General features: G+C 41.1%; 3 protein-coding genes across 5 annotated transcripts in view; 2 read left to right on the plus strand and 1 right to left on the minus strand.

Moving 5' to 3' along the window:
* The first annotated feature begins 41 nt into the window (after nt 1-41).
* LOC130688874 (iron-sulfur protein NUBPL-like) lies at nt 42-1,692 on the plus strand. 3 transcript variants are annotated; one of them, XR_009000567.2, is made up of 7 exons: nt 42-137; nt 201-333; nt 396-561; nt 627-1,003; nt 1,103-1,203; nt 1,354-1,492; nt 1,571-1,692. XR_009000567.2 is itself a non-coding variant. In XM_057511889.2 (6 exons), exons 1-6 carry the CDS (start codon nt 63-65, stop codon nt 1,426-1,428), a joined length of 927 nt encoding a protein of 308 aa, XP_057367872.1. In that variant the 5' UTR covers nt 42-62; the 3' UTR covers nt 1,429-1,692. The 3 variants fall into 3 exon arrangements, 1 of the variants encoding a protein (XP_057367872.1); XR_009000568.2 differs by having other exon boundaries at nt 1,354-1,480; XM_057511889.2 differs by having other exon boundaries at nt 1,354-1,692.
* Nucleotides 1,541-10,081, minus strand: LOC130688882 (zinc finger MYND domain-containing protein 19-like). The gene is made up of 5 exons (XM_057511897.2): nt 9,850-10,081; nt 6,466-6,632; nt 3,163-3,460; nt 2,931-3,086; nt 1,541-2,772 (listed from the first exon to the last, which is right to left on the minus strand). Exons 1-5 carry the CDS (start codon nt 9,964-9,966, stop codon nt 2,662-2,664), a joined length of 849 nt encoding a protein of 282 aa, XP_057367880.1. The 5' UTR covers nt 9,967-10,081; the 3' UTR covers nt 1,541-2,661.
* A 1,286-nt stretch (nt 10,082-11,367) lies between these two features.
* LOC130688904 (uncharacterized) overlaps nt 11,368-12,120 on the plus strand; it is a 32,837-nt gene continuing 32,084 nt past the window's right edge. Inside the window, exons 1-3 of the mRNA XM_059497037.1 lie at nt 11,368-11,639; nt 11,694-11,842; nt 11,981-12,098. Of these exons, the coding sequence (XP_059353020.1) occupies nt 11,699-11,842; nt 11,981-12,098 (262 nt within the window). The 5' untranslated portion in view covers nt 11,368-11,639; nt 11,694-11,698. The remainder of the gene's footprint in view (nt 11,640-11,693; nt 11,843-11,980; nt 12,099-12,120) is intronic.

Below are 12,120 nucleotides of genomic sequence, written 5' to 3' on the forward strand. Positions count from 1 at the left end.
TTACAATAGACAATAGTACACAACAGATGTCGTTTGTGAATGTCGTCTTGTAGTAAACAAATATGGCTCTTAGGCGCTTAAATTGTTGTGTTTCGTTTTCATGGAAAGTGAAGTATTCTACCCACAGTGACCCTTTGGTAAGTCCAAATTTTTTTTTTTATTTACATGGTTTATCATTATTGCAGAATTAATGTGATTAGGGCACTAAATTAAAAGAAAGACAAGCCCAAATGATGAAGAAAGGTTTGCCGGTCAAAAAACCAATCGAAGGCGTAAAAAATGTCATACTAGTCGCCTCTGGTAAAGGTGGTGTTGGCAAATCCACGGTGGCAGGTTCGTCAAAAGCATAACTTTAGGATAAATAGGGATATTCTCATTGCTTCTTTCTGATACAGTCAATCTTGCGCTTGCACTGAGTCGGCACTTACCTACACAAGATGTGGGTCTGCTAGATGCTGATATATTTGGCCCTTCTATTCCTACCATGATGAACCTTTCTGGGAATCCCATGCTGACGGAAAAAAATCTCATCAAACCACTTGTCAACTACAATATCAAATGGTATCTGTGTTTCAGTTTACTGAGCGATTTCCTACTTGATCTGATCATTGCAACGTTTACATCAGCATGTCAATGGGATTCTTGGTTGACAACAAAGCCCCGGTTGTTTGGAGAGGCCTCATGGTTATGTCAGCGATTGAAAAGCTCCTACGTCAAGTAGACTGGTCGCCGTTAGACTACCTCGTAGTAGACATGCCTCCCGGCACGGGCGACACCCAACTCTCCATCGCGCAAAACGTCCCAGTAGCTGGAGCCATAATCGTCACCACGCCACAGGAAATAGCTTTGATTGATGCGCGCAAAGGGGCGTTGATGTTTCAAAAAGTGGGCATTCCCGTTCTCGGTCTGGTCAACAACATGTCCTCCTATGCGTGTCCCAACTGTGGCCATCACAGTCATATTTTTGGCGCCTCTGGCGCTGAGAAACTCGGAAAAGAAATCGGTAATCTAACCATCGCGTCGTTTAGCATAAATTTTAGAAACTCCCTGGTCGTAAAAATGTCTTTTTTTTTTTCTTTTCCATTCCACTTTCTTCCAACAGGTGTAGATGTCTTGGTGGATATACCGTTAGACACCTCTATAATGGAGGCTGCTGACGGTGGCTATCCGATTGTTATCTCTTCTGCAAGCAATAATCCCCTGGTATTATTATTATTACTATCATTACAAAATGGTTACAAACTTCATCTAAAAAAAGCTCAATCATTCCCGCAGTTAAAGAGTCAAACGCGCGTGGTTGATGATTTATTTTGTTGTTTTCTCTCTTTTGTTTTCTCGTTCTGTTCTACGCAGGTCCAGGCGTACATGTCGTTAGCCGAAAAGGTTCTAGGTCGATTGAGTGCTATTAAGAATGAGACGAGCCGGTGATAGAAATCAGAAAGATACAGTGAGGCACTGACAGTCAAAGGAGATTACGTGTGTGAGTAAATGAGTAAGGAAAATTGAAAATCATTTTCTGATTTGAGAGTAAAAAAAAGAAAAAGTTCCATGCGGTTTATTTGGTTGTTAGTGCGACTAGACATCGGCTTCGTCACGTGACCCTTTTTCGTTTCCAAACTGTATGCCATCCCCCATAAGCTCGAGAAGAAAAAAAAAATTGGGAAAACAATACAATTATTAGGAAAAAGGAAATTTTTCTAATTCAGACATTGCTGGACGATAAAATAACATGGAGAAGATCGGTTGAGTCGATCATGGGGAAAAAGAAGGATCCCCGTAATCATGGAATATTTCAGTTCCTTTCTTTCTTTCCTTTTTTTTTTTTTTAATTTGAATTTGAAGAGGTCATCGTGAGATCAGCAAAAAGAAAAGAGAGCCAAAAAAATTTTAGTAAAAAAAAATCAAAATAAAATTCAAAACTAGTTTGAGGGAGGAAGTTACTTTCTTTCTTCTCTTTATCATATAGGAACACCAGTAAAGTATAGTAACAAGGGCCGGGAGGGGGGGGGGGGGAGGAGATAACACACATCACACACACAGAAAAAGATACAATGCGCAGGATCCATCCCCATTCTCTCACCTCTCTCGTGTGGAGCACACACGCGCGCGCACACACACACACACACACACACACTTAAATTCTGTACAGTGATAATTTCATCGTCCGTACGGATAAGAGTAGAAAGAAGGAGGAGGCAAACGTTTGGTGTTAATTGTAAATTAATATGATTGACATTTCCAGTGATTCCCGACAATATTAAAAATGACTGCTATAAAAGAAAAAAAAAAAGGAAAGAAAGGAATGTTTCTGTTAGTTGCATCTAAAAATCCCGTCACCATCGTTAGTAGCGCTGCGGGTTAATTGGATGATTCCCATATGACAATGCTTCCGAGTTAGTTGAATGCTTTTTTTTTTTGTTTGGTTTTCCATTTTTCTTCTTTTTTTTTCTTATTTTCCTGACTTGTGTGTTTATCTTATTTATCCTGGTTCGTTGGTTTTGGTTTCGTCTTCCCTCGTTACGAATTTCTTTTTTTTTTTTCTTTTTTTTTTATTCTTACGTAATGTACAATCGAGTCTCTTTTTTTCTCTCTCGTTAGTTCGGACTGTGTGAGTGTTTGCTTTGGAGGTGGGAAAACTAAGAATTTGCTGATGAGGGAAGATTAACGCTCTGGCGGACGCTCGACAACGTAAGGTCTCTTCCGCTCCCGACATGATTTTTTGTGAACGGGCCAGTCCTTTTGTTGGCAGTAGGTCCCGCAGTATCTGGCTTCCTGTAAATATAAACCAAGTGATGCCAGGGGAAAGAAGAAAGAAGAAAAAAAAAAATTTAGTTTAGGGCCAGAGAATGCAGACCAGAGATACAACGTGTCAGTCTCTTTCTGGATTGTTCTTTCTCTTTGAGCTATGTGTGACAAGGGACTTGACATACCTGACACCGTCCGCAAATAGAGAATTCTCTGAGCTCGCGTTCCATATTGGTGCACGGAGGGTAGTGACATTCGTAATAGCAGAAGGTATCGTCTTCGTCGTCGATCACCTCGCCGTTGACGTTGTAGTAACGCGTGACGCCCAGCTCGCCAAAGTGCTAACGATCCAATCGATTAGTTTTGATTAGTACATTTTCGAAATTTGGCGCCCAAACTGTTTGTGCATCCTTTTACCTCTTCGACCGGATCGGCAGGTAATTGTTGTATGGCAGCCCAGTAAAGTGAATGTTCCCTGGTGGTTGTCTGTGTTGTGTTGACGTTAAGGTCGTCACAGTGATGTTGGATGCTGGTCGCCGACGTCGTCGTCGTCGTCGTCACGGTAGCGCGATGGACGATGTTGTGTTGCCGGCCGCTAGATGGCAGCACCGTCCCTTTTGCCACCAAATTCAAATTTTCTAGACGGTTATCCACCGTAACGCCGTTGCGGTGAACGACTTGGAACCCTGGCGCTATTCCTCCGCAGTGCCTCTCCCTGTATAAAAATAAGCATTAAAAAAAAAAAAAACGAAACAAAGCAAAAACCAAGAAAAAAAAGGTAAAATTATAGAGAGAAAGCCAATGAATTTTCGGGATTCATAAATAATTGAGTCATCCATCCGTTAGTGTCACGGTTGTATGCGCGGCTGTTAAATTCAGGAATCAACAAGGGGAAAGGAGGTCGGGACCGGTAGCATTCTTCGCACTCCTTCCTCCCTATTTTCCTTCTTTCTTTTTCGTTCCTGTCTTTCTACTTTATCGTTGACTGCAGTGCCAATTAACATTTCAACATATACAAGACACGAGAGCATGTGCTGGACTATACTGAAATTGTTTGTAGGTAAAAGAAGCCAAAGGAAAAAAAAAAAAAAATCCAGAATGCCCGGGATCTAGTTCTTCTTGACCGGTTGCCAAATGTCACACTGAAAGTAGGGAGAAAACGCGCAGCGACAGCAGGACGTCACACACGCACCAACCAGCAAAGGTAAGCAAAAAAATATTCCATCTTTTTTGGCCCCAACATTTCGAGTCGTTTCGAGTTTCTTCTTTTCGGACTTTCAATCCCTCTTCCCTGTTGGTGCGTTTGTTTAAGAACGATGCGCAAAGATCGAGGGCCCTCCTGACTTATATTAAGGATCCTAAAGCACGTGCTCTGTGGCCTCCCCCCCCCCCTCCCTTCAAACATGTAGCGGGGGGGGGGGGGGGGGGGGGGGGGGGGGGGGGGGGGGGGGGGGGGGGGGGGGGGGGGGGGGGGGGGGGGGGGGGGGGGGGGGGGGGGGGGGGGGGGGGGGGGGGGGGGGGGGGGGGGGGGGGGGGGGGGTTTTTTCGATTCTGCGCATATCGAAATGTTTTTAGAGCTCCAGCGACGCGTGTTAAAGAAGGAGAACTGAGGAAAGGAACCTTTTGTTGTTTTCGTACTGACGGTTGGTTGTACAAAGAGGAAGAAACGTCCCATTTTCGATTGGAAGCCTTGAGGGGAGGACCATCATCGTGTGATGAGAGAAAGAAAAAAAAAAAAAAAAAAACGGAGCTGTTGATCCGGAAACGGACAAGCGGGCTGTACAGGAAGGAGGGGAGGGTACGCCCAGGTGCGTTGGGCGGTAGAATGTATACAACTAGGGGTTGGCCAGCTGCTATTCGATTCAAACGGAAACGAAAATGATTTGAAACCTCTCTCCCGCACTAAATAAAAATGTTCATCTTTTTTTCCGTTTTTTTTTTTTTTGAAAAATGACGTCAAGTTCAATGGATTTTCAATCAGCTCCAGTAAGTTAACAGAATCTCAACTATGCACGAGGAGGCTCACACAAAAAGCGATTGCCAATGAAAGAAAAAAAAAAAATGCAAGCAACGGTGAAACACATCGAGATGTAAGAAAAAGAACGGAGCGCTTTAAAGAAATTGCTTGTTATTATTATTATTTTTTGTTGGAAATTTTCAAGAAACGAACAGACAGATGTCCGTTTGCGCTACCGCAGCTGCCGCTCGCAGCAAACCAGCACGGCCAGGAGGGGAGTGCGCCAACCACCTGGTTCTCCCGTTTTTTCTCGCCACACATCAGACAAACCTCTATTATCATCAGGCCCCGATTTTTGCCTCTTACATCCCCTGCCGAATAATAACATCGTACCAAAAGGGGGGGGGGGGGGGGAATTGCGTAGCTGAAAAAGAAAGAAAAAAAAAAACAAAAAAAACCACCACTTTCATTCTCCTTTGAGCTTGTTGTTTGTGTTTTAGGCTCCTGCATATAGGCGTGAGTTGCTCGGTTACGATCGGTTATTGTCGTGCGTGTAGATCCCGCAGAGTCATCCCAAATGAGATTGTGAACCGTTAGAGTGTCATCACGACGAAAGCTTTTTGTTTTGTTTTCTTCTTTCGTTAACTTTTGCTCTTTGGTTAGCAATAGCCTCGATAGCAGCATATTCGGTAGTTTTGAGAGTGCAATCATTCGGGCTAACCCCACAACGGTGTGTGTGTGTGTGTGTGTGTGTGTGTGTGTACATGCGAGCTGTAAACAACAACTAGGACCCCAAAGTGAACGAGTTTTTTTTTTTTTTCGTTGACTCTTTTTTTTTTTTTTAAGTTTGGGCAGGAAAAGACAAAAGGAAACAACCCGGTGTGTACTACTTGAAAACAACTAAAGGTGTGTGTGTGTGTGTAATAAAAGCCCAAGGTATACGAATCTTGGTGCGATGTACGGGAGCGAGTGAACACAACAGCGGGGGGAGAAAGAAGGATACTAATTCTTTTTTTCTTTTCAAGTCCCGGTGCCAACGAACCGAATCCCTCGAGGCCATCATCGCACTGTTGGATCTCAAAGCAAAAAAAAAAAAAAGGCCACGATGTGTGTACTCACGCAATCTCTATAGTACAGTTGACTTTGAATTGTCACACACACACGTATCGGTTTTTTTTTTTTTTTTAAATTAATTTCGGGACGCCCATTGTTCTCTAGAAAAAAAAAATGTTTTTTTTTTTTACTTATGAATTTGAGTTTAAAAAGGAAAGTTAATCCACTTTGAAATCTTTCTTTTGAGATCGTGAAAGAGACCAGATTTTCTTCGAGTCGGCTCTCAAGAAAAAAAGAGGAAAATGAAATTTAATCTGCATGCTAGTTCTCTTGCGCACCCCTTTTTTTCCCTTTTGGTTCTATCAACATAAAAAAAAACATCATTGCTCCGCCATGTCAGCTCTCGGGTTACGTTTCGAAACTGTAAACTCTTTCCCAACTTTTATTTTTTTAATCGAAAAATTTGTTTAAAAAAAAAAAAAAAAACCCTTTTTGGGACGGGTCTATATGACAGCCGTCACGCTGGCGAGTCAACGGACGGATGCACTTGGTTCATTCTCTATTATTTATTCTTTGATTTTTTTTTTTTTTTTTTTCAAAAGGAAAAACGAAGAAGAATTGTTGAATCGTGAACGGAAGTTCCCCCCTTTTTTAATTTCTATAGTCCAGTAAAAAAAAAAAAAAAAAAAAAATAAAAGAGAGAAACTCACCACAAGAGTTGGTGGACGTAAGCGCCCGAACTTCGGCCTCGGGCGACATCGTAGGCATAAGCGAATATTCGAGCTCCACCGCCGTTCCGGTCGACGTCCATCCTGGCCTCGAAAGCGTACTCTTGAACGAGTCCAATGTCCCTCTCGTCCAGCAGAGCGTACTTGACCTGTTTCCGCACCAAAAACAAAACAAATTAGCGAAATCATTTTAAATGCCTTTGATTCAATAAGATTAGATTTTTTTTTTTTTTTTTGAAGGAAAAAGGCTCTTTTTGGTAGGGATTTTTTCTTTTTTTTTTATTGAGCGGATGCAGAGAGCAAACCACCCGCCCTTTTTTTTTTTCTCGATGCGGATGCCCAGAAGCCCTTGTGATTGTCTAGTATCCTCAACGATCGATCCCTTTTGCCCTCGCGCATTTTTTTTTTTTTTTCAGGGTGGGAGTTGTTGCTACCGGGATTTACTCCTTATCCTGCCCTCGCGCTCCGCCGTTTGAGTCACGAGAATGAACCAAACAAGAAAAAAAAAAAAAAAAAAATAGGATAAGTCGAGTTGAAAAAAAAAATAGGGCGGGCGAAGCTAGTGGACATTTTTTGTCCCCCCCTCCCCCTTCTCCAACTATTCCAGCTGCCCGTCCCACCAAACGGAGCGAGCAAAAGGCGCGGACGGGAGCCAAGTGTCTGCTCGTGAGCGGGCGTCAGTCGATCAATACTTTTCATGTTTTAAAAGGGAAAAAGGTCCATGTTCCCAGTGTCGGCACATCATTCAATAGTCGGACATTTTTGCTCCCCTATGTCAGTTTCTGTTTTTTCTTGTTTCAAAACATTAAAAAAAAAAAAAAATGAACTAATAGACTAGTTAATCTAGTTGACTATATAGACGGCCGTAATCTCTGTAAACTGTTCTCTCTCTCTTTTGCCAATGAGGCTGGATTATCATTAACTCGTCCAAACTAGATAACAAAAAACAAAAAAAAAAAGAGAGAACCACATGTGTGCGACGTGGCAAGATTTTTCGTTATCATCATCATCAAAACGGGACAGTCTTTTGTTCTCAATTTTATTTTTTTTTAAACCCCTCCCCCCCCAAAAAAAAATCGTGAAAATTTAGTTTTTAAGAAAAACTGTTTTTTTTTTCTCTTTAATGTAAGACAAAGAAGAATTTCTAAAAAAAAAAAAAAAAAACGGGATAAGCAGAATGAAGGAAGAAGAAAAAACACGAGCTTTTTCAAAGAGATACCCCGACGTCAAGTTTTTTTTTTTTTTTTTTTTTTTTTATAGGAAAAAAAAAAATCGTGACTGTCTCTCTCTCTCTCTCTCTCTCTCGTCTTGATTGCTCGTCATCATGTTTATTCTGATATTCCTTTTGGGTTCCTCTTTTTTTTTTTTTTTTCCATATAGATTATCCTTAGTAACCCAAAGCTTTCAATCGTGTAATACGCAAATAAGTCATCTGCTCATGTTGGAAAAACAGAAACGGGTTTGCTCAAGCCCAGCCACTTCTGTTTTTGCCCTTTTTCGGATGATGAGTAACAACAATAACAAACAATAGAATTTTGGAACCAGAGCTCCGGTTCCTTCCGGAGCTTCCGGCGCTTCTGGCATTTGTTCATCTAAAAATTTGTTTCATTTTTTATTTTTAAGAGTTGAAAAAAAAAAGAAAAAAAGAAAAAAGGAAAGTTCATTGTTCGGACGGTTTGTGGTGTGAACCGCAGACCAAGGCTAAAAGCTTAAAGAAAATACACAACGACCAGGTGATGAGCGGACGCCGGTTGACCACGAAGGGTTTCCCTTCCTTCTTATCCGTTTTTTGTCTGTGTGTGTGTGTGTGTGAGGAGGGCTTTGAACAGCAGCAGTAGTATACGCAATAATTCCTTGTGTATTATAGTTGGGGGGGTTTTGGATGGTGGGAGAATGGGGGGGAATAACACGACAGCCAATGTCGTTTTTACTGTCTCTTCCGGAATTGAAATAAATAAAAATAATGATATTCACATTTCCTCTCCCCCCTTTTTTTTTTAACAGTTGAAACGTTGCTGATGGGTTTGTTGGACGGAAGAAACAAACCAGCCACACACTTCCGCTCCATTTCAACGTGAAGAGAGTAAGATATAAATTTTTTTTTTTATTATTTAATTTTTTTTTTCCTTTTACAGGAAATGTTATATCGACGAGCAATGTTCAAATGAACACGCATCCCCCGTTACAAATGGCTATTAAAAATCAACAAAAAAAAAAAGAAAAGTTGTTTCATTTTCAAGATCGCGAATTTTCCCACCGCGTTACGTACCGAAACCAAAAGTTCCCGAGTGAAAAAAAACAAAAGAAACCGCCATCAAAAAAAAAAAAATAATAATAAAATGGGAGGATGGGGAAAAAAATATTTCCCAAACCGCAAAATGTCCGGTTTCACGGCCGCGTCACATTTGACTTTGAGAAAAAAAAAAAAAAAAAAAAGTTCGTTGTCGTCTGTGGTAAGCAAAAGACAAAATCCGGTCTGTACTCGCTCCCTATCTTTCTCAAACACACAGCCAAAATACACAAGAAAAAACAAAAAAAAAAAAAAAAAAGTTCGGCAAACCCAAAGCGAGTTCTTTACGCCATTGCCCGTGTGTATATTATTTCAAGTAGAACTCGCTTATTTGCTTTTTTTTTTTTTTTCTTTGAAAAACTTAGGGTTCCTCTTATCGATGACTCGAAGCGACACACAAAGTCCAAAAAAACAAAAAAAAAATGATTTTCTTCTTTGACCGCTTATCGGTACTCTTTTCTTATTGGCTGTGTGGTAAAAACGAATGGTTTGTTTGACTTTTTTGAAGGTCCCGTGTGAAAGACTCTTCGTTATCGTTATGGAATTATGTGATGGAAGTATATCCCTCCTCGGCCTGCGTCAAGCACACACCTCGTCTGTTCTTGTATGCGATGTTTTATTGTCTAATGTAATCTTATCCATCTGATCCGGACGATTTCCGTTTTACCCCATCCATCGTTGTGTTTTCTATTAAATTCTTCCCTTTTCTCTTTTTTTTTTTTTTTTTTAACCAAACATGAGGGGGGGGGGGAGAGAGAGATACTAACTGTATTGATCCTTTCTCTCTCTCTTAGGAGTGGGCTCTTTTAGATACTGGTAGTACCATTTTTGTGTGTGTGGGGGGAAAAGAGATCGAAAGAGATTGACATTGCGTTGGATTGCGATGTCAATCTCGAAGGCTATGATGAAAAATTTTGTAGACACGATGGGCAAAACGAAAAATGAAAATGCAATTGAATTCAGATAGTTTTTAAGGACGGATGACTGACAGATGAATGTAAAGAATAGTATTGAAAAAAAAAAAGAAAAGAAATGGGGGAATTTGTTGATCAAATAGAAAATGTGTGTTTAAGAACCTTTCCAGCTGCGCGGCCAAGCCGGACAATGCCCAGTTTTAAACCGGAGACTTGTGAAGATGTTGAAGACGACGTGGACGACGCTCCACTGGCGTTTGATGCGGGTAAGATTTTCATCTTTCGCCAGGTTCAACAACAGCCCAACAAAGGCAGAGAATTTCGAGTTTCTTCAAAACGTTGACTTGAAATATTCAAAATTCACTTTGAACACTCGAAACGACGGAAAAAAAAAAAAAAAAAAAAAGGAACACGTCAAGTTTTCCTTTTAAAATGTGATGCAAGAAAATATACGATGAAACTGTAATCACCACTTATTCACACACATCCTGGCTTGATCAATAAAAGAACTTGACTTGTCGATGTACAAAATTGAAAAAGAAACTCACTGCAAACAACAACACACACAAAAAAAGAGAAGTAAACAGAGATCTTGAAACACTCAGTCGCACACAGAGCGTATCAAATGTTTTTGAACGCGTCCGGTCTTGTGGAGCTTTGCCCGACGACTGACTCGAATAAACTGGAGCTCAGCTGTGAGCTTTTGTGTGTGTCTGCCCTCTTCCTGCCGTCTGCTATAGGCCTTTGGCTGCGCGCGCGCGCGTACTTTTTTTGTGTTTGTTGTGGGTTCCCGTACACTTTAATTTCTGCTGGTAGTGGTGCAGCACTGCACAAAGGAAACACTGTGGCTGCAGACGAGCACCGGTTGTTTTGAAGTCTAGTGGCGGCCAGCTTGCAACGCTGCTCTAGTGGAACACACGATTCAGCTGTCGATTGAGTTCTTTCTACGAGTCACAAAGCAACACACACACACATTTGATAGTCTACACACACACACACACACACACTGAAGGACCCGTTGGTTAGAGAGAGAGAGAGAGAGAGAGAGAGAGAGAGAGAGAGAGAGCATGTGGGTTGTTGGCTTTGCAGCAACTTCTTCCGTTGTGTGACACGAGCGACCGGATCGCTGACTGCTGTGCCTTCGGGCAATGTTAATGTACGTTATACTTTTTTATTTTTTCTTTTCGGGCTTTTGTGCGTGTACATGTGTTTCCCCCTCTGTATATATGCGTCTCGTTAACAGTTCTTTCTAGAGAGAAAAATGATTCAAAGCAATGGCTGAAAAATTATCATAAAAAAACAAAAAAGAAAAACCAGTGTTGGTTTCTAGTCGAGCGGGCGTCGGCAGCCCACGACCTCGTCACGATCACGAGAATAAAAACAAACAATCTCACACACTGGCTCTTTTGGAGGGCACATAAATTTGAAAGAAAAAAACTTGATGGAACCAGTAGTTTTTTTTTTTATCGGATCGTTCGTAAAATGGATGATCGTTTTGTAATCTACATTTCGTTTGATAACGCTGTTTGTTCGCCCGAGACGAAGAAGGTTCTCAAAAAACACGTTTTTGTTCTAATTTATCGAAGTTCACGTGGTTGTTGGATTTATATTTTAAATTACCGGCAACGTTGTTTGGTCGTCATGACGACGACGCCATCATCAATTCGAAAAAGCGCCCTTTTTTCCCCGCGCTCATTAGTTGAGAGTTTTGTTTGTTGTGCACAGATGTGAGTGTGTGGCTCTTAATTTCCCGCCCAAATAACATTGTCCGATATCTTAAGGTCTTCTAGACTTTTCTTTATGTAAGAACAGTCGTGCTTGGTGATACAGAGACACGTATCGTGCTGTTTAGGTTGTAATCAATCTGCGATCGTTTATTTCACTGGAATGATTTAATAAGCTGAATCTAAAGAAATACCCCTCTGCAGGCTTTGAGGAAACCCCATTTAGTGGTATATTGGCAACAAAAATAAATAATATATTTATAACATTACCTGTTGTTGCAGGGATCATGCCTCGCCGACTGGAAATCCGAACAACCATTCTGGAAAAGAAATCAGATATTAGAACAAGAGGGAAAGATGCAAATTCTAATGATTTGTATGCAGATGAAGCTCTTCAGCTCCTGGAAGAGATTCAGCAACTTAAATCAAATGTAAGATTGATTTGTGATAGTTAGTAGTCGTCCATGGCTTGTTGAGTTTTTCCAACGGAAACACTGTTCTTGATTCTTAGTTGGACCAACAGGTGGCCTGCACAGAGCAAAATTTTAAATTTATTTTTTTCTTCCTAGATTCAAAAGACAGATGAAAGGATCCTTGGCACCTATGTGAAATCACCATCAAAAAGGAAAAAGAAGTCAGACGTTCCTGCCAGAAAAGTTGCCTATGATGTCCTCTACCCAGCTATCGGTAAGTGCCAATCACACAGTAA

This window comes from Daphnia carinata, chromosome 9 (genome assembly GCF_022539665.2).
Source record: "Daphnia carinata strain CSIRO-1 chromosome 9, CSIRO_AGI_Dcar_HiC_V3, whole genome shotgun sequence".
Lineage (NCBI taxonomy): Eukaryota > Metazoa > Arthropoda > Branchiopoda > Diplostraca > Daphniidae > Daphnia > Daphnia carinata.

Excerpts from the sequence above, each read along its gene's own strand:
- LOC130688874 (XM_057511889.2), top strand. The coding sequence starts at position 63 with ATGGCTCTTAGGCGCTTAAATTGTTGTGTTTCGTTTTCATGGAAAGTG. Across the intron at positions 138-200 it reads CTACCCACAGTGACCCTTTG|GGCACTAAATTAAAAGAAAG; the intron begins GTAAGTCCAAAT and ends TAATGTGATTAG. Across the intron at positions 562-626 it reads GTCAACTACAATATCAAATG|CATGTCAATGGGATTCTTGG; the intron begins GTATCTGTGTTT and ends CGTTTACATCAG.
- LOC130688882 (XM_057511897.2), bottom strand. The coding sequence starts at position 9,966 with ATGAAAATCTTACCCGCATCAAACGCCAGTGGAGCGTCGTCCACGTCG. Across the intron at positions 3,461-6,465 it reads TACGTCCACCAACTCTTGTG|GGAGAGGCACTGCGGAGGAA; the intron begins GTGAGTTTCTCT and ends ATTTTTATACAG. Across the intron at positions 2,773-2,930 it reads CTATTTGCGGACGGTGTCAG|GAAGCCAGATACTGCGGGAC; the intron begins GTATGTCAAGTC and ends TTATATTTACAG.